General features: G+C 41.0%; 1 protein-coding gene across 2 annotated transcripts in view; it reads right to left on the bottom strand.

Annotated features, from left to right (window-relative positions):
* ADAMTSL1 (ADAMTS like 1) overlaps positions 1-21,418 on the bottom strand; it is a 449,261-nt gene that overhangs the window by 25,383 nt on the left and 402,460 nt on the right. For both annotated transcript variants that reach the window (XM_080372870.1, XM_080372871.1), the window contains 5 exons: positions 18,873-20,013; positions 13,128-13,255; positions 9,520-9,648; positions 2,335-2,514; positions 75-209 (listed from right to left, as the gene is read on the bottom strand). In XM_080372870.1, the coding sequence (XP_080228996.1) occupies positions 75-209; positions 2,335-2,514; positions 9,520-9,648; positions 13,128-13,255; positions 18,873-20,013 (1,713 nt within the window). The remainder of the gene's footprint in view (positions 1-74; positions 210-2,334; positions 2,515-9,519; positions 9,649-13,127; positions 13,256-18,872; positions 20,014-21,418) is intronic.

Here is a 21,418-nt window from a genome sequence, read left to right as displayed (position 1 = left end):
ACTGGATGCTTAACTGTATTCTAATTCTAAACCCCTTTTAATAATAATAAAAAATCTTAAACCACTTGACTTACCTATGAGAGCAGAGCTTCCTGGACTGATGGTCATTTTTGTTCCTGAAGGAGAGGTCAGCACTGAATGAGTGTTGGTCCCAGCACTGGAAACCACTGCTGTAAAGTCTTCTAGGTAAGGAAGAGGTCGTGGAGGCTCTGGTAACAAACAGGTTGGGAGACTGAAGTGATGAGCAACACTATAGATGAAAACATCTCAGGGACATCAGACACTACCCCCCCCCCCCCCCACTCCCCCCCTCCACACACCCCCCTCCCCACACCCCCCCCCCACACCCCCCCCCACACCCACACCCCACACCCACACCCCCCCACACCCCCCCACACCCACACCCACACCCCCCCACACCCCCCCACACCCACACCCACACACACCCACATACACACACACCCACACACACCCCCACCCCTCCACACATACACCCCCCCACCCCCCCACACCCCACACCCCACCCCCACCCACCCCCACCCACACCTACTGCATTATTTGCCGTGCTGCAATATAATGATTTCAGAGGGGCAGCCTAAGCAGCTTTGGGCGACTACTAAAGGTGTGCTTTGCCTCACTTTAGGTAAGGCACTAGAGAAAGTATTAAACTAACATCTGAATCAGTATGACCACAAAATAAAATAAATTCTCTCTGAAGGATACCATGGCATTCTGATTGACCCTCTTCATATGTGACAAAGGTACATGATATCAGGAAATACCATGTACAGCTTGGGTGAAAGAGCAAATTTATACAGCACAGAAGCTAAATCCAGTGTCCACAGCAGTGGCTGGAAAAAAATTTAATGTCTGCTACAGCCTGGATCAAGCCCTGATTAGATATGGTTATAACCCTGCCAAATCCTGTGGTATATTTAGGTAAAGCTCCAAATGTGTAAGAGTTCAGAGCTCAAGAGGATCAGTCTATGCTGTCAACTGCAGGGATTTAGTTCTTCACTAACCATAATGCTATTTTAAAAATCGATTGCATTGCCTATCATTCCCAATTCTGTTTGTCATGGAAATGATGAGATGTTTGATTTAAGTGAATGGTAGCTTCATTCCCTTTCAATTAGATGACAGCACATGCTAAGCAAGTTTTCTATTGCTGATCACATTTAGCACCAGAAGTACGAGTCATGGATGCTTGGTCTGTTTCTTTCCATCAAGGAACTAAACATGCCATTTGCCTACAAACATAAGCAGCTTGTGTAGCTCACAGTAACTTTCCATCTGTAAAAACTAAACCATTTATAAAGATCAGAAAAGGATGTAAAGATCATGTGGAAATTTTTATTTATAGGCTGAAACCCAGTTGGTCCCTCCCTCTCCTGCACCCCCCCACCTCCACACCCCCGAATGTTTTTAGACCAATTTTCTGTAGCAAGTCTGGATTCACAGTGAACTCATGTGAACATCCATAGAGGGGTTTTAGTGTTGATTTCACTTTAAAACTTCTTTTGGAAGCTGCATCATCCATGGAACCTGTGCTTACTCTAGTCATGAAAGATGAGAGCTGTAAAAGATGCTTTAATGATGTTCCATCAATAACAGGGACTAGGTTTCACTATCGTATGTACAGAATCACTAAGTCTAGCTGGATCATTCATCTGCCAGGCATGGAGAAATGATAGAAGATGAGTTGCCAGGAAAGGAAACCCCTTTCCCACACATCAGATTATGAACAGGTAACACTTCCACTTCCACCCACACTTCACAGCTGACACATCTTTTCAAGTCACCCAGCTGGGCTTTCTGTCTGTTGTTCAGAAACCCAAGAAACAGTAAACTTGGCCATTTGTTGAACTTGGGAAGTGCTTTTTAAAAGCACACTGGGTTTATGCACAACGGTGTGGTGTGTACCAGGTGTGAAATGGGTCTGTATCACACAGCCATGTACGGAATGTCTGCTCAGCAGACGCAAAGCACTTCACAGGGGACAGGTGGCATCTTTCTTATTTCAAGAGAGCCACTTTAAGAAATGGTTAATAAATGCTTTTGTTAGCTAGTAAGTCTGAAAGAGTGAAACTAAGTATCTCAGTACTGGGAGGTGCAGTCCCTGTGCTTAAACATTTTCTCCTTATCCATTTTCCTTTTACCACCACCTTGTTTCATGTGACGCTGCCCAGTGAACAAATACAGACTGGTTCTTTCCTTAGAACAGGGCTTCCTGTACGCCGTTCCCTCTTTCCACATACTCTGATTAGTACTGCTGCCTGGATGTGCCAGCAGCCACATTACTATTGCTGCAAGTGCAAAATACCCTGGACTCACCAAGAACCAACAGCTGGGAGCTTTCAGTTACCTCCCCACGAAGATTGGCTGCCTTGCAGGAGTACAACCCCTGATCTGACAGGGAAACGTTTGCAATTAGCAGCAACCCATCATTCAGATGGTGAGCAGAGGACAGCTTGACCTTGTTCTTAAACCAAGTAACTTCTGCTTCAGGAACACCTGCAAAAACATTGACAAAACATAACACAAGTAAGATACAGTAGTTGCTAAACAGTGTTATGGTTGCTACAGAAAAAAATGTTAAGATAGAGCAATTTTAATTTTAATATTTTAATATGACTTTGTAGTGAATATTTTGCACTTCAGAAGTGTTTAATCAATTCTTTCACATTGCCTGTCTCTGTGTTTCTTAGATCACCTTGAGACAGAGCAGAAGAGTTAAAACTGAATTGAAGTCTTCCCTTTCAGTGTCCCAGAGTTGCACAAGCAAACTTTGGACTCATTAATCTTAAAAGCAAGCCTATATTGGATCAGAACAAAGTTAATCTAGCCTAGTATGCTGTCTCTGGAAGAAGCCATAAGCTCGTGCCTCTCCCAGCCTCCCAGTAGTTTCAACTCAGGAACTTTTGGAGCCTGAAGTAGTTTCTGTGCAGTTAGGAGCGCCCCATGGATTTCTTTTAACTCATGTGATCTTCCTTTTTGAAATTATGCAAACAATTTAGCATTTACATCTTCAGAAAAGCAGTTTCAGCAATCTAACCAGGAGGCCTCAGGCAACAGACCGTTACAGATCCATAACCTGCTACAGGAAGAATTGCCTCCTTTTGTGGCTTGGATCTAAGGTCCCAGCTATCTCTGTTGGGTACCCTTTTGTACCCAACAAAACCAGAATGGGTTCTCATGTGCAGCTGGCAAGACCTCTGGTCTTGCTGTAGATAGTATTTCTTCGACATAGGCATTTCCACCTCAGTTTAAATGCATACCAGATCAGGTAACTTAGTTTTACTGACTAGTAAGCAATTGGTTTATGTGAAATGGTATTGGAAGTCTTAAGAGATGGGATAGACCTCTGGAGCTGTGCCTGGGAGGAAATGATATTGTGTGGACCCATGGCTGTAAGGAGCAGCACATTGCCAATCCTGGTAACTGCTGGAGTGCATGCTCTCCTGCTTGCGGTACTGTCTGTATGTGGGACACAGTTAATCTCTTTCACATGAACGTTCAGTTTCCTTATGTCTACTGTAGATTAAGATCATGCATACAGGCAGGTATTCTTAAGTATCTGCTGCCCACCTAAACCATTCCCTGCCTCATGTCACAGCAACATGTTCTTCTGCCCATTGCACTACCTTTCTGGTTGTGCCTCCATGCCAAAAAACCCCACCCTACTGTCAGTTCTGTGGCCCTGGCATCAGAAATACCTCCCTCGGGCTGTGGTCACTGAGCATGGCCACCCATTTGACTGTATTTGCAGTAAGTGCCTGATTGCAGGTGCCTTGCTAAGCATGTGCAGATGGAAGTGGGAAGGGGAGATTTTTTCCTATTCTTCCACATCAAAGGATTGTGGCCTTTTTTCCACCTCTCCATGAGTCACCTGGTGGCTTTGCCAAGACATCTGGAATGAGTATGTGTGAGCCTGGCAGCCAGGAAGGAAAGCTGAAGCCTTGTAAGGGCAGAGGGTCTTGTCCACATTCAGAAAATAGCAGGAAGCAGGCTATAAAAGACTGCAGGGTTTTTCTCACCTTTGTCTGAGGGTAAATAGCATATGCTAATCTGGACCCTTCATGGCATACCCAGAGAACTAATCATTCTTGCCTATGCTGCTGTTTTCCCAAGGTTTATCCTCTTGTATTGCTACAACTCAGCTTTTTTAAAAGGATGGGCTTTGGCCTGTTTCTGACATGCTCCCCTCCCCGCCCCCCCGCTGGGATATGACCATTACACAGCTGTCCCTCTGGCTGCTACTCTTTGACCTATGTGGCATGGGTGGGCTGACCACCACTTAAAACCTCACTCTGATTTTTTCCAGAGTCCTCAGGGGAGTTCAGCCAACAGATGGATAGCAAACAACCACAACCCCTGAGTTTATTCAACCCTGCATGTTTATTGTGTTTCCATTACAGGGAAAGGAAGTTTGAGAGGTGAGCTCCAAAGAGCAAAGGAGAGAAAATGGAGACTTTTCTAGTTCTGCAGCCCCTGGGATGGGAAAACACTCACATCCCAGCACTTGTCCTCCGAATGCCACTAGTGAAGGTATGATCCATTCTCTTTTGCAGGCTAAGCTACTTACAGCGCACAGGTTTTCACATTATGGCTATTGCAGAATTCAGTCATGGAAGTATCAAGAAATGTACCTCAGAAATAAACAATCACATATGAAATTGTGAAGTTTTCTCTAATTCCAACCAGGGCTCATCCTCCTTCTTTGACGACCAAAACTGGGTGGAGCTTTCAAGTTTTTCTTGAAAATAATGGAAGATAAGTGCAAATAGTGGGACAAGAGGAAGGGATGAGGAGTGCTGAGAAGATGAGGACTTCCTATGACCACAGTCCTCAAGAGCAAGGACTCAAATAAAATAAATAAATACATACGGAGACAAATAAAACTAATATTCTTCTTGCAGACAACTGCTTGGATAGTCTTAGTCCAGAAAGGCAGATTCCTCCTGTATACACTTCACTAGCAGAAGAAGCAACAAGAGGTTAAAGGTAAGACTCCTTACTGATGAGGTATTACTGTTGAGTCTAGAAAAGGTGCACTGTACCTAAAAAGCTCTACAAAAATAGTTTTCTGACTGATACTTTGCAAAGGGTGTTCTTCCTCTGTCTTCAATATGAAGTTTCCAGTATAACAGGGCATTATTTGAAACTAACCTGTACAGCTGTCCCTACAGTTTGCTTTAGGGAAGATAAGCAGTATGTCAGTGAGTAGCAACTTCATTTTCCTTTGTGCTTCTGCCTTTAGTGACACTTGTAAGCATCAAGATAGGAATAGAATGCAGCCAGCACAGGGATGAGCAAACACATCGCTGCACAGCATTGCCATGAGGGGTGGAAAGTAGCAAGAGCATTTCATTCAGTTTTGCTGGGTAACAGTGAACGACAAAGGACAGAGGGCTGAGTGTGTTTGCCTTGCAGAAACAATCACAGAGACTGAAAGTCTGAGAGGTGCCAGGTGGAAACAGAACTCATGTTGCTGGGCAGGCAAGTCTTTAGATAGTGAATAGTTACCTAAATCTATTCTTTAGCTTTCCCCTCCATCACTGTGCATGTATCCAGCACAAAAAGGCTACCTGGGATATGCAGCAAGCAGAACTGTGCATGTTAATCAAGATAATTTTGCTAAACCAGGAGCTTTTGACGAAGGAGGCATAGCAATACAAGGATCTAGCAGTGGTGACTGGTTTACAATGCCACGAGTCATAAAGCAAAGTATACAGATGAAATGGACAGGAAAGGAATGTTTAGAACAGTTGAAAAAACTTCAAGCTGAAACATCAGAGAGAGAAGGCCATGCAAGGCAGGATAGTAATGTACTTTAAGTTACTATTCCAAATCTGTTCTGACTCAAGAGTGACTAATGGTATATGATACTTTTCAGACAGGTGCCTCTGTTAGAAGTCTTATGGTCTGAAGGACAGCATGGAAAAATGCCCTATGAAACAGATTTTTTAAATTTGTTTCATCTTTCATGTCCAACTGTATTTTCAATAACAGCTTGGGCCAGAATGATTGAAGCTTCTGGTATCTGAATGAATATCTGCACAATTTCAGTGCTGAAGTCAACAGAAAGCTTCCTAGTGATACTGATGTGATCCAGATTACTTCTACATCCCATTTGGAAGTGAAATTGCCTACAGCAATCAAATTGCCCATTCAGAAATGCTGCTGGCTTTTTGAAGCTTGGAGAAAATCCTCCAGCTGGAACTCACAGGCATCTGCAAGACTCCTGAGTGGAGTTCTGGGTAGGAGTTACCTTAGGATTATTTCTGGAGAAATCTGGGACTGACTGCATTCTCCTAACTATGTTTAAGAAATCCTTTCATCTCTATGAACAAAGTAGTGAAATTATGTCAAGTGAAATAAGGCCGATTTTCAACCTTGAACAAAACCACACCACTGTTTGTGGTATAACCAAAATAGATTTTCATCCTGACATGATTCATATCAGGGGCCAATTAAACTCTAATGCACCCAGAATGATTTTGTTTTTCCTTGTCTTACAGCCAGTATCTGTAAGTTTAAGCTGAGAACATAGATTTTGACAGTGTTTATGCCTTTCATAAGAAGTTAAAGAGCAATACAAAATTACTTCCTAGGCTCTGGTAATGTTCTTTTTCATTATCTCCTGTTTTTAGGAAACCTTCTCCAGGCTTATCAACACCTGTCAGGAGCAAGTGTATACTTTTGTCCCTTGACAGCAGGAGTAGTTTTAGAAAATGTCATAACCAATCCTTATACTTAATATTTCTCATATAAATATTTATTCTGCTGTCTTGTTGACTCTCAGTAAAGATGTGTCCTTATATGAGACAAAACTCCAAGATCCAATACATGCATGGTCCTATACTACAGGCTATACAACACTGTGATAACAACATAGCTAACAACGATGAGATTAACAGGTACCTCATCTGGATCCGGGACAACTCTTAGTTGCTATGCTGGCTCAGGGCATCCTGAAATGACTAGAGGGAAAGTACTAGAAGAAAAAAGACTGTAGCTTTACAAAGCTGTGCGAAGAGTTTTTTTTTTTTTCATCTGGATATTCTCCACATAATTTCTGTATATGTTAGTTTGCTTTCTAATTATGTTCACTTAATTCTCACATTCTAATTTTTCTTTTATTATCTGAAGTTACTGCATCAAACATTGCACATTAATTTACTATGATATGATGGTCATTTCACTGTTAGTGCCTTCTGGGGAACTTTGGCAAACCACATAGCTGTAAACTCCATCTACTCTGAAGAAGTCACTAGGATATGACACATTTGCTGACTGAAGCAATAGTGCATGTTACTCTTCTCCTTAGAATTGATCATTCTAAGTAGAATGATAAAAAAAATATTAAAAGGTTAGACAATCACAACCCTGATGCTAAACCAAAAAAATCTGTGCTTATATTAGAAGGAAAATTATTTTTATTGTCAAGTTCTTCAACAGGTTTTATGAGATGATCTATTTCCCAGACAAAGGTGAGACAGCTGATGGAAATCACTCTGTTCCTAGACCTCTTCCCATATGCAGCTCTTTTTAAAAATTGTTTTTTAATTATCAACACTATTTGTATGAAAATAGGATTCTAATTCCTATAAAACATTTCTTTCCTTATTACTCACTCTCATTACCTGTGTAACATCCCAGCTTGTGGTTTATGACTTTATCATAATTTCAACAGTATTAATCTCTGATGTCATATTTGACATTTTCTGCAGAGGCAGTAGTAGAAGATAAATGCCCATGAAAAAAAATCATAATTTAAGCAATTTTTTTCTATATCATAGAAGAATCCAATATACAGTAAAGTCACTAGATCGCAAAAAGCCTTCTTCTGGGAGATATGGTAGTGATTCTACTGTGACACTGCTAGAATTTTCCATTGTGGATGACTTTGTCCTGGTAGATAGGCTGCATAAAATTGCTGGAGATTATTTTCCTCTCAGAAAAGGCACTGTATTAGTGCCCCTGACCATGTTGTCCTCCCTTCCTGTAGTTTTCTGATGCAATAAGAACTGTGGCAACTTTGCTTAGCCACATCCCGTTCTTTTCATGATGTCTTCATACTGAAGGGAAATGGCTGCACTTCTTAAATCAGCAGTCATTGTCTACATCTATGGGGCTTCCCCATCTGCAGCTGAGAGAACCCAGAAATCTAAAATAATTTATGTTCATATACTACTTAGCTTCTTTCACACACTGGCAATGCAGGTGGCATACAAGGGCCTGGGGAAAAACAGTACAGTTTTCATCTCCTTGTGTTTGAAAGACACTGAACATTGGTCTGATTGCAAGTGAGTGTCTAGTGTCTATGTTGAAAGGGCAACAGAATTACTGAATTTATTCCCTCATGAACCACTAGGAAAAAATGATACTGTATTTTTCTTTCATGAATCCCACTGAAAGTAATCAATAAATTGGAATCCCAGCCTAGTATTTGCACAGCTATTGTGAATGTTTTGCTAAAGGACAAACGACCAAATAATGAAACTTGAGCCAAATACTCTTTTCACTTAATAATTTGCATAGAGGTGTGGTTGGCAGCACCTGAAGAAAGAAAACTGACATTCACTAAGTGCTTGAAGTGAGTAAAAAGTGTAAAAAAAAGAGCAGGATATTTGGATATTTGCAGTGCAGATGCTTAATTAGGGTAATTTGAAATAACTGCTAGGTATGAGAAGCTAAAGCAAGGGTGTAAGGGACTTCATATAAGTCTCCACTGCAGATACTTGTGTAATACTCAGCACGGCTCACTTTGCATTTTATAAGCTGCTCCCTTCCCCTCCTGTTCTCCCTCACACTGTGCATAAAGGTGTAATGAATCAAAGGTTTGGCCCTGGTTCTGTAGAGATTTCCCAGATCTCTCTCTCTGCCCACCCCTGCTTCCCATACCAACATTCCCACCAACTGCAACACACAGATCAACTTTTTTTGGTCACTGTTGGAAACAGGCAAACTACTGCCATAAGACTGAGGGCTATTCAGTCTCTGGCTGGAAAACAGTTTCAGGGAGGACCCTGTTTCAGCAGAATTCCTCTGAGTTCTGGCACTCCCAAGATGAAAAAAGAAAAATCAGTAAGAGTGTGCTAACATACTCTTAATTTGAAAAAAAGAGTTTGGAAGGAAAAGAAGGAACTGGAGTGGACTTTAAAACCCTCATCAATGAGGAAATAAGTCAGTCAGTCCATGCTTGTATATTCTCACCAAACATGCCCAACAGGTAGGAATATATATGTTTTTTTGTACCCGCACCATACTGTGTATTTCTAACAAAGATGCCTGTTGTATCTTCTAGATTTTCTAAAGCCAACACACTTTTCTTGTTGGTATTGATAAAAGGAGGGCAATTTCTATGCTAGGAATTAATGGAAGTGAAGAAGTTTGCCCAAGTTCTAGGAAAACCTTGCATTCACCCAGTTGCACCTGGAGACACTAACTTAGCAAAGAACCCCGCAGAAATTTATAGCTGAAGGCATCTGCATGGGAAACCAAGTAATTTCTCACCTGCAACCTGGCAGCTGATTGTAACATTTGCTCTTTGGATTGTTTTCACTGTGCTTCCGATATCCACAGTAACAGCTGGAAATTCAGTGTTTATCACAGTAGCTCTTGATGCCTTTATCAGTGGCTTTCCTGCAGAGAAGAACCAACATGATTTATCAGACCAAGCACACCGAGCTTGCATGGGACAGATGGCCTGGGACACTCTGGGACACCCACCTGCTTTTTATAATATTGGTGTCACCAAATTGCATGGGAAAAGCTGTCTTGGAAAAAGAAAAAGCATGCTTAGAGCAGAGGCAGGATAGCGTTAAAGCCATATGGACACAAATAAGAACCAGCTGGATCAATAAACACCAGCACAATTGAGGCTGCTGCAGCAAGATGTTTGCGTGGTACTGCAACCAAAATACCACCCTTTGCCAAAGGCCAAACATAGGGAAAAGAATCCGGAGTGATGGCTACAGGCACATTAATAGTGAGGGAGGTTTACAGCAACCTGCAAGCTGTTTCTACACATCAAATGTGTTTTCTATAGTCTATAGTGGAAACACCGGGATTGGGAAGACCACGCCATAACCAGAAAGTTTTCTCATAATGGCTAGTGTCAGAAAATGAGGGACATAAACAAGCTACTTTCTGTGAGCTAACCCATTTTGTGTTCCTAAAGCCCGTAGTAACGGTGCTATGCATTAACATTGTTTGTCTCTAACAGATACCTTCTTTGCCTGCAGCAAACTTTCCAAATTGTTTTCAGTGTGCTTCCAACACAGGTGACAGCAAGCAAGTGGGTCAAGGTGTTCTCCTGCTGTTGTCCCTGACCATGTGGGATTAGCTGTGGAGTTATCTACCACCAGGGGCTTAAGGAGCCTTCTAATACTCCTTTCATAGGAGTACTGTAAAGGCATGACTACATGACACAAAACAGTTCAGAGATACTTGGGCTTAGCTCTGAGAAAGGGGAGTGAAGCAGCAGAGCTGACAGAGCTGAGTTAAGGCAGACCCCTGCCCCAGACAAGATGCTTTGCAGGCAGGATGATGGATGGAGGGGTAGAACATGACATCGCTTCAAATGGTATGGGACTTGGGTGTTTTTGACTTGTATTTACAAACTCTTTATCCAAAAATCTATAAACACATTTTTTTCCCCTTTAAATGAAGGGTCAGATACAAAACAGGTTCAGATATCATCATTTGCCTTCAAAAGCTGCAGTTCTAGGCTAATGTCTACCGCTGGGTTCATTTGCATGTTAATTTGAAGGTGGTCAAGGAAGAAAATATGTAGGTGAGAAAAAAAAAAAGTGGATTCATTGAGCTCATGGGGAGTCTTGAAGATTGAATTCAGTCCTAACTATAAATTTCTGCATATATTTCCAGGGCTTTTAAAATATTCATTTTATCTGGAATTCCTGTCATATCAGTTTGGGTTCTTTTTTTGTATTTTTTTTATTTCTCTTTTGGTGCTTTTAATGCCTAAGAATAGCAAAGTAAAATATTACATTTTATTGTTGTAATATCTCTCAAGGCTTTAATGTTTTGTGGCAAAGCCTAAAGAAAAGAAAAGAATTCTTCAGCTATACATCAGCCTTTTATTTTCCTCATTCGTTTCCACAATCTCATTAAAAGATTAAAAATCTTTTAGCTGTTCAACCCATAAAAAGTAACAAACCATTGATAAAAATGGAAGCATATTCCACTATCTTTTTTTCCATGCATGTGTTAAATGAATCAGAAAATTCTTCAATGAAAAAAGCTTTCCGCCCCACTCCTGATGCCTCTAAGGACAGTCTCAGCTTTCCAGTTTTTTTTTGAGAAAGTACTTCCATTCTGCCAGAAAGTTTGTTGCTTTGTTCCAAAACCCGCTCAATATCTCATGTTGATATTTATGGCCTCATTTTATAAAACGCTCAGCTCTTTGCTTTGGATGTGAGATGGAAGTGTATACCAGTTCCTAAGCAGAGTTCAGCTTGAGTCTGGGGTGCATGAATATTAATTCATCTAAAAACAGTTAAAAGTACAGCCTTGATAATTAATTATAATAAAACAGCTATTAGTCTTCCTGTGCCACATGGACACCTAATGCTCAGTTTATTTTTCTGTGGCTTCACACAGTATTGTCTCCACACAAATTACGTCGTACAAAACTGGCTTTTAAACTCACTTAAGGAATAGGGATAGAATAGTACTTTTGACTTTAATAAATAATTTTTTATTATAAATTATATTAAAAATATTTTTTAAATCTTGTATTCAGCTGCTTGCTGGTGCAATAAAAGAGGATTACTATGGAGTTGCTCCTAACTGTCTTAGCAGCAACACCACTGCCCTGCTGCCTGGAATTCAGCAAAGATATTGCTGATCTGCAGTAGTGTACAAAGGATCAGTATCTTTGTTTTTGCCTACATGTAATATGTAGCTCTGATGCAGATCTTCCTTTTCCACTCTGGGGGATTCAGCTGTTCTCCTTCTAAGGGACAGACAAGGTCTCTTTCCAGTTGGTTTACTGATCATCAGAACTTCACTGCAGGCCATTGCTTCATTCTTAGATTTTCTTTATGCTCTTCTTGCCTGAAAGTTTCTCTGTGTTTGGTGTAAAAAACCCTCAAACTCATCAACTGCTATTCCCTCCTTTAATTACACATGGATACATAGGCAGCTGATGGTCATTGCCTGCACCTTGGAGGCCTCCAAATACTTTCACATTCTGAAGCAGTAAAATGGAGAGGTCTGAAAAATCAATAAGCTTTCTAGCATTTCTAATGTGTTTCCTTTGTGATAAATAGGATCCTCCTTCTCCAAGACCTCTCTGCCTTGCCACAGTCCTTGTCTGTCTCTTCTGTCTCTTCATCTTACTCAACAGCTCCTCGTTCACGTTTGCTGCTCTGCCTCTCTGCTGGTCCTGATGTGGTTGTGAGCCTGCTGACATTGCCTATCAATGAACCTTGAAGAAGCTGGATTCACGCACTACCTCCCCTTGCCCTTGGCTTTTATTCAGGTGTGTTTTCTTTAGAACAGAAATCTAAGCTAACAAAGGATATTTAGTCTGCTTTAGAACTCACCTGATACTAGGTAAATATAAACCTAGAAGTTAATTTTTTTGTGAACATCTATTTCCCAGCAATTGAAAGTGTCAGCCATTCTTCTGCCACAATGGATCAAATATGATACAAGGGCTTGATCTTGCAAGGGCCCGGCTCTTCAGCTCTGCTATTTTTCAGGCTTGCCTAATGTACATCTGAATAAGTCCTTCAATGAGTCTGTTAGACTTGAAGAGATCAGTGATAGGTTTAAAAGGAAGCATACAAATTGGGAGGCTTGGACTGTGCTGACCATATAGGCTATGAATAACCAGGATGAGAGCATGACAGATGCAGCAAGTGAGAAAAAGCATCAATCTCTTGCAGAAATTCACAAATCTCATAAACTAACTGTGAAAGCTGCACTATGCCTCAGGGTTTTCCAGAGTTCATACCCTGTGTTTTCAGCAGTATACCTCTGTTGACCCACCTTGCCCACACAGCATCTTCAGCCACCTGTTCCCTAACAGTTTCTGTGCAGAATCACACAAGTGGCAAGGACCATCCTACAATCACAGAGAGTGAACAATTTACCTGCTAGAGTGACAGCAATAGAGACAGAGTCAGATCCCAGGGCATTGGATGCATTGCAAGCATAGAAACCCACATCAGCTTCCACAGGTGCTAGAATCTGCAAGGAGTCATCAGGCTGAAGTAGCATCCTGGAGTAAAGCAGAAAGAAACATTTAACAGTCTTTTAGTTTGCGTGAGCATGAATAAACTTACTGGGATTTTTTCAGGTTTACGTTTTTTTTTTTACAGTTCAGGCCTTTAAAAATTTTAGTCTTGTTCCCAGTTCTGCTGCTGATAGGTGTATTAGAGAAAGATTGCTGAGTATTTAGAACACCTGCCTGTGGTTGTGAAACCTCCTCTGCTGCTGTGTCACCTCCTGCATAATGCTGAAGGAGTTGCCTAGCCTCCCTGTCTCCCAGTTCTGCAAAGTAGTAAAGTAAAGAAAATGCCGAATTATTGCAAGGGAAAATTCATGAAACCTGCTGAAGAAGGCAGGAAGAAGTGAAGCGAAGCACAAGCTCAGCATCAAAGCCTGAAAGAGGCTCCACATTCTTTAATTGCTGAGCCGTTTGTACAAACCCAGCAGTCTTGTGGCTCCCCTAATATTCAGTGAATACAGAGGAATGAATATTCAGCTCCTCCTTGGGCTGTACCAAGTGTTTCTTTCCTCTGCCACTAAAAGGAACCTGCTGTGATCTCAGTGTACTGCCCTTGGGTAAATGGGATGAATGAGGTCTTAGAGTTCTTAAGAACTACTTTTCACAGTCAGTTTTGCAGTAGTATAACCCCATCAGGTCGTGACATATACCTGTTTGAGCAGGAATTCAGTCCATGGGCTCTTGTCAATGCTTATGTACCCTTAATTTCAGCACAGTTATGTCATGGTTATTGTTCCTTTCTCTTAATTTTTTAGCTGAAACTGTTGATAAAACCTAATCACAAATTATTTTTCTCAGCAGCAGCTTTCAGCAGCTGTTGTACATGAACTCTTGGTTGAGACTATGATTGACAGAGACAAGGGTGAAAGTGGTGGGAGGATTATGCCTGTAAAACACATACAATAAAAGTCTGCTCACAGATCCTGGAATAGATGAGTTTCTCTCCACTCCCGCCCCTCCCCCCTCAGTGAAAACTGGTGTCTCATGGACAAAAATTCAGCAGATACTTGATCTTGCACAACACTGTGGGTGGTAGATCTCTAAAACAAACCAGATTAGGACCACCAATCAAAATCTATTATAGGAAAAAATGCAGAGTTAAAATTCTTTTTTAACCATTTTTTGAGTAATAATGGTAAATATTATTATTAATAAAAGGAAAGACCTGCCTTTTGTCAATGAAGCTTTCCAAGCGCCTAGAAAAATTCACATTTGCAAAACAGACATTAATAATTTTTAAATTGCATTTTGCTTGAACAGCAAAAACCCCTCAATAGTTGAAAGAATTCCCTCCCCACTTCTGCTTTCAAGGATCATTTCTTTCTTACCACTTAGTCATAAATAGGGCAGACTTCTAGTTAGCCACTGCTAACAGTGCCAGAAACTGATGAAGTAATTTACTTACAAAACCAGTGTTAACATGCATCAGTAGCTCACACATAAATTTTTTAGTTTGACACCGACTGGTTCAATCTCTACAAGGAATTCATTAAAGCTTCAGAATTTGTCCCAAATTACACTAGCATATAGCAGTTAAAAGCTGGGTGTGTTCTGCCTGCATGTGTGCAAATATAGTATCTAAGCTGATCAGTCACTCCTACACCAAACAAACAACTACAACCCAATATAAAAAGTTTTTAGAATTATTTCTGTCACCTTTAGGTTGAGGAAAGACCTTGCTTAATATTGCACCTTCTAAAACACAAGGGATCATAATTTGTTTGTTGTTAATCAACTGCTGATATAAATCTCTGTCAGCTTAAGTCACTTCAAGATCTAGTGCAACTATTTTTAGAAATAGTAACAGGACAGGTAGGTACCTGCCTTGAAAAAAAACCAAACCCCAAAGCTGCTCCATCTTTCTATCTTTTCAACCTGTTTTAATGTCCTTTAGAAACAAAGCTAATGTCCTTTTCTTTTCAATAATGTGGTTGTGTGTCACAACTTGGCCTAGCTGCTTTTCTTGAAAGCAGATCTTTTATTATCCCTCTTTGTATAGAATTATTTTGGTTGGATTCCCTATTTGCTCATAGATCGCTATTTTTGTTAAGTATTGGGTTGCTTGTCAGTGGTGAAAAAAACACCAGCTGTAGCAATTCTTTCTGTCAGCAGCATGTCTTCAGAATCTCATTTATGGACTTAAAATAATACAGCTTGATGTTTAATCAGTTTCATGTCAGTTGTTCCACACTGCATCCATTGTGTCCAAGACAAAAAAAAATTATAGGACGTATATCTGTGACTAATTGAGATGGCACCTCGCAAACACCTAACTCTGTATCACCTACTGTTTACATTCTGTTTCATGTCCATTTATAAAACACATTTCTGGTTTTGGAAAGTTGAATTATCAAGTACCGATGGGTTTCCAGTGGTGGAATTTACAGCTTACTTGGAAGGCTTGCTAAACAATGCATAAATCCCATAAAGATTTTTCACTTCTAAAATGGGTTCGTAAGGAAGTTATCTGAATTTTCTTTGAAATTGAACATTTTCCAGCATTTACAGAAGTCTCCAGACTTTGGTATAGATGCTAGCAGGCTCTGAAAGTGCACTGAGAACCCATGCTGGTGTTAACCTGACACTTTAACCTTAGGAGAGATTATAGACACTCGTGTTAAATAGGTACCCAGGCTGAATACGCAAATTCAAGTCAAAGATCTTTTACTGGAACCACACATGTATTTTCAACTGCTGCAGCTTTTTGTGTTATATGTTTTCATTCTATTGAGTAACTGAAAACCAACACTTTTTTGGGGCCTGTGTTATATCTTTTTGTGACAGTACCTAAACTAAACTAAGAAATTAATTTTTGCAAGTGGAGCTATGTAGTGGGAGTCATAAATACTTCTAGTGGGAGTCCTAAATGCTTCCAGGTGGAGGGAACAGCTCATGGAAAGAGGCAATGGGAATAGAGCCATGTGTTGCTACATCACTGGTCCAGATGAAATCCATGGCCACAACACATGAAAGTGCGTGCCTTTATCTTGGTATTTGGTAATACACAATACAGATTGCTATCACCCAACCTAAAACCAGCAGCCTACACTCTAAAAATCACAATAAAAAATAGATACAACTGGAATCTCAGTATACTCAGTCGGACATGAGCTGAGGGACTTCAGCACCACTCTCTGACCTTCCTCACCAAGAGTATCTCTCTTTGATACTGGTATGGGAAGACCCATCTCTATTAATTCTCTTACTCCATTAAGATGGAGGTGGGCTAGAAAACTGGTTTCTCATTTCCATTCAGAGGCTGGCAATGTGTGGAGAAGACAAGCTGCAGAGCTGAAAGACAGCTCAAGCATACCAAACACCACTGCATGCAGATGGCCTTGCAGTTTGCAGCACTACACTGTGAGACTGCTTAAATCGCGGCTTTCATTTGTACAGCTGATTGGCAGCCAGCAAGACTATTCTGAGCCAGGACCAGAATACCGCTGTTAAGAACCCAGTAAAACATCCACAACCCAATTTTTATATGCACCATGATTTCTAAACTTCCATTAACTGAAAAGTTACAAATGCTGACTATCTCTGAAGCCCAGTGCTTCATGTTGGATCAACCTCACCCACCAACCTGGAGTGATGAGTACAGAAGGAAGTTCATAAAGTGGAAATGGCCTCAACCTTTAAAGCAGAGTAATGCTACTAACTGGCAAATAAACCATACTTCCCAAAGTCTTTCCAATAGAAATTCTGAGCACACATATTTGCCTGATAATTCAGAAATACAGCACAGCATTTAATGCTATTTCAGCCAAACTGAGTGAAAATAAAACGGTTGAAAAGCATTGTAAGATTAAAAAAAAATCTAAACTAAAACTTCAGAAATTGTAAGACTGTTTTATTGTCATCTAAATGAATCTGCCTGTTGCTACACCATGGCTGCTTATATGGTGTGAGATAAACTTGTAATTTTCTCATGAGTGTAGTGTCTGGCATTAACCACGTGGACTTTATGTAACCTTCATTCCCTTTCAAGCATACCACAGAAACTACAGTCATTTCAAAGACAGAAAAAAGAAAATTAATCCCTTAATATGGCACAATTCCAACAGGATGTAACCACTGGCAATAAAAATCTACATGTGAAACTTTTGGAGGGTCATGAGGATATTTTCACGGGAATATGGCAAAATAGAAGGACACTACAGGCCAAAGCCTTGATTGAGACTGCATGTCATTTCTGCAAAAGATACATACTTGCTCTTAGTGTCCCTTCCCCCTGCAAAAGTTACCATATTTTGGTAAGAAACCTGATACACTTACTAGGCCTCAGACACAGAAAATGAGAGATAAGAACCTGGAAATTCAGTACATTAAAGAAAACAATGATTTTGGAGTGATTCTGTTGCTAAAACGAGAAAGGAGCTAATAAACTATTGTAAACTATGCAGAAGGAGCAATTGTACTCGAGACTTTACTGCATGATCCACAGACACCACACTGGAAATTAATTTTTGACTCCATCTTTTCTAATTTCCTAAGCTAACCCTATGATTAAATGCAGATGTCTTAACTGAGGTCAGTATCTTATGCAGAAAGAGCTTCTATCAGATGCCTGGACTGCTTTGTTGTACAATGTTGCTTAATATAACTGCCTCTTACACTCTGCCCATCCTCATATACCAGTTTCTCACAGAACAGAACCAAAATATGAGCTCAAGTATACATATGAGAAAAATGTATGTTATCAACACAGTTAAGCACACAGCTAGCACTGAAAATAGTCTTTTCATGTGTTTTCGCACATAAATGAACACCATGGAGTGATATGCAGGTAAAGGCTACCCGAAGGTAAAACAGCATAATTTTTGTGGTACACTGTTAAAAACATTTTGTTGGTCATGTTCTCAGGCTACATGTGGGGCCAGCACACTGGAGTTTGAACAGACAAGGATGCACTGAGTCACATCAGAAGGCTAGTGCTTGGAGATCAGTGTGCTGAGATGACAGCATAGCTGCAAATATCCATGAAGTATGGTTCCACAGTTTCCAGCCTCTATTGGGACATACACAGAGAATGGTGATGGTAATGCCACCTGAGGTTTGTCCTGTGGTGATTTTACTCATACATACACATGTGGAAGGCAGAAGCCTTTCTTCCTTCACCTTCTGCTACCTCAAGCATGTCAGATAGACCCTGCTGGGGCACTATGAGAAATTAAATTCATATCTCCAACAGAGGATAATAATAATAATAATCAGTAATCAGTTTTCATATCTCAGAAACAGTCTTCATAGCAGAAACCTCCACCTTCAGACTGGAAAATACACTAAGGCTTCCAGTCTCCAGATGTGGAGTGCTCCAAGGGCTGCAGTAGGCACTTATCTATTTTAGTATTTTATGAACTTGTCTTTTTGCTTAATGAAACAGAACAGAAGTTCCTGTTTGCTGCTCCAGACCCACCCAGCATCCAGACCTTGTTGAAGAGTTACAGTGCCCTGTTTACCACTTCAGGTGTGTCAGCCTTTCTTTCTGCTATGAAATTGGACTACAGCAAAATATGGTTTTGTCCATGGGACTGACAGGCAGTAAAACATGAAAACTGGGGAGTCAAAATATCAATTATTTTCTTAAAATTTAAATAATATGCTTTACCTATCGTTGTATTTCACCTCCTCTCCATTCTTAGCCCAGGTGATGGTGGGCTTTGGGTTTCCCACTGCTTCGCAGTGAAGAAGCACACTCAGTGTACCACTGGCTAGGACCACTGTCTGTCCCAGGTGGGTAACGACCTCTGAAGCAGAAAGCTGTTGTGCTGCTGAAATCTTTCTGAGGATGGCAGGCTTTTGATGAGGTCTGTGCAAGCCCTTTGCCAGGTCTACAGAGGTGGGAAGAAATGCTTCAGCAGATGAAGTCCTCAGGGAGCTGGTAAATCCAGAAACGTGTCTGTGGAGAGGATACTCCACCGAGGTTGAATCTACTCTTCGCCTTGATGCTTTGAGGACAGATTCCTGGTGCTCCATGTGGCTCTTGAAAACCTCATGAGCTAGCTGCATGACAATCTGCTCAGTGTAGACATCTTTAAGCTCCTCAGGCTGTTGAGACAAATTCCTTATGATATCATCCAAGCGTTTCTGTTCTGTAACCATAGTAAATGGCAAGCTATACTCCCGGCTCTGGTCCTCCTCTGAGGATGCATTTCTCTCTGTCGACTCCTGGGTTTCCCAGGACTCCAGATCTTCCCCTGGCCAGCCCCTGTGCTGCAGCAGCCTTGAGACGATATCATCATACCACCTGCTGGGATCACTAAGGTGTCCTCGCTTTTCAGCCTTGCTTCCGTTGAAGAGAATCCCACTGATACGTTTCTCCTCTGTTCGCAAGGCTTCATTTAAGCTGGCTTTTCTCATGACCTCTCCCTCCCTAATACCAGCTGGCTGCCCAGCAATGATCTTTTTGTTGCTTCCAATTAGTTTAATTACAAAATGCTCCTGGGCTGGCCCTGCTGTGCAGGTGTATGTCCCAGTGTCTGAAGGCTTCAAACGATGGATTTTCATGTACCCGTAGGGTGCAATAGTGATGTGAACAGAGCTGACGAGCCTCTTGTCATCCTTCTGCCAAGTGATCATTGATTTCCGGAACCTCCTTGTGGGGCATCGGAGTATAACAGAGGTTTTGGGCAGCAGGTAGGCATACCCACCCACAATAAAGTGTAGTTTCTTCTGCTTCCTTGTCTGGATGTAAACTTTCTTTATGGCCATAATATGGGGGCTTTGTTTATGAGCTGGCCTGTTGTGCCCTGAAATTATAATCATTAAAACTATTAGTATGTGATACCATTAAACAAAACAAGCAGTTTACTTTGGTGCTGACAGCAGTCAACCCATTAGACAGTAATGGGAGAAACTGAACACCAGCTGCTGAACATTAAGTTGAGGCAATCAAAGTAAGAGGAACTAACAAGGAGCACTTTAGGAATGCAAAAGTGGTCCTGCCCCGGATACATGCAGAAACCAGAGCCAGTGACAAAAGCTTTAGAAGTGGGAGAAAAACCGAGTGGAATCAGAATCACAGAATGGTCAGGTTTGGAAGGGACCTCAGGAGACATCTAGTGCATCCCCCTGCTAAAGAAGCTACAGCAGTTTGCAAAAGCTGCATCCAGGCAGGTTCTGAATCTCCAGAGAAGGAGACTGCACAACCTTTTCAATGTAGGTCTTGTTGTTAATGTATTTAAAAGAAGATCGTTGCTTAATAAATACATTGAAAAGACAAGTCTTTACTATTCAAACCCTCAAAGGCAACATGGTCTTGCAGCTCACGGTAGTAGGGAAGAGTAAAAGTGCTGCTACCTCAAGAAGTAATGTTGAACAGAAAAAAACCTCTCTGGACTAAGCTTAAAACCATGTTAAATACTGTTAAAGCACACTTGTTCAGTGTTTCCAGATTCCAGATCTCTGTGACAGAGATATTTGTAATGAAACACTAAAAAACCAGCATAGGTATATTATTAGTAAATATCATGAAATGTTTGGTCCCAGCTTTGGCTCTGAATGTCAGATGTTGTTTTCTCCCTGATGTACCCAACATTTAGCTGTTTCAGAGTTCATAGTCAGCTTTAATCTGAAGGAAGGCTGTCTTTGGAACAGCATACCCAGCTGGCTTACTGCAAGCCAGGGAAGGGCATACAGGGAGACTATTGCTCTTGTGGAGGGCAACACCAAATGCATGAAATAATGACATAGAACACATGTAACATGTTGTATGGTTCATTAGAAATCCCACGTCATAGTGGCTTGAGTGACATAATAGAACATGTTTTAAAATGATCTTCCAAAAAATCCATTACCAACCACTTTCTAAGCAGAAAATTTATTTGCAGCTACCCTCAGCTGCTATGCTGTATCTCTGAGCCTTTACATTCCAGTTGTGAAATTTAGTTCTAGATTTGGGTCAGAGTTTTGAGCCATTTCTTCTAGAGACTAGTAGTTCCCTTCCAGCACATTGGCTCAGACCCATCTCCAACAGTAAAATTTATAGCTCTCATCCACTGGCTTGCCTTGTTGCTAAACAAAGCACAAGACAGAAAAACTCAGCAGCAGCAGCCACTCTGCAAGACTGAGTAACACTAGCACAAAAGAAGGTTACGGAGCCTGAGACAGCATGAATTTCTTAGTGATGAGGATATCTGAGCGATGATTTCTTAG

This window comes from Falco punctatus (genome assembly GCF_963210335.1).
Source record: "Falco punctatus genome assembly, chromosome: Z".
In the NCBI taxonomy this organism is placed as follows: domain Eukaryota; kingdom Metazoa; phylum Chordata; class Aves; order Falconiformes; family Falconidae; genus Falco; species Falco punctatus.
This window is presented reverse-complemented; position numbering and strand designations above follow the sequence as displayed.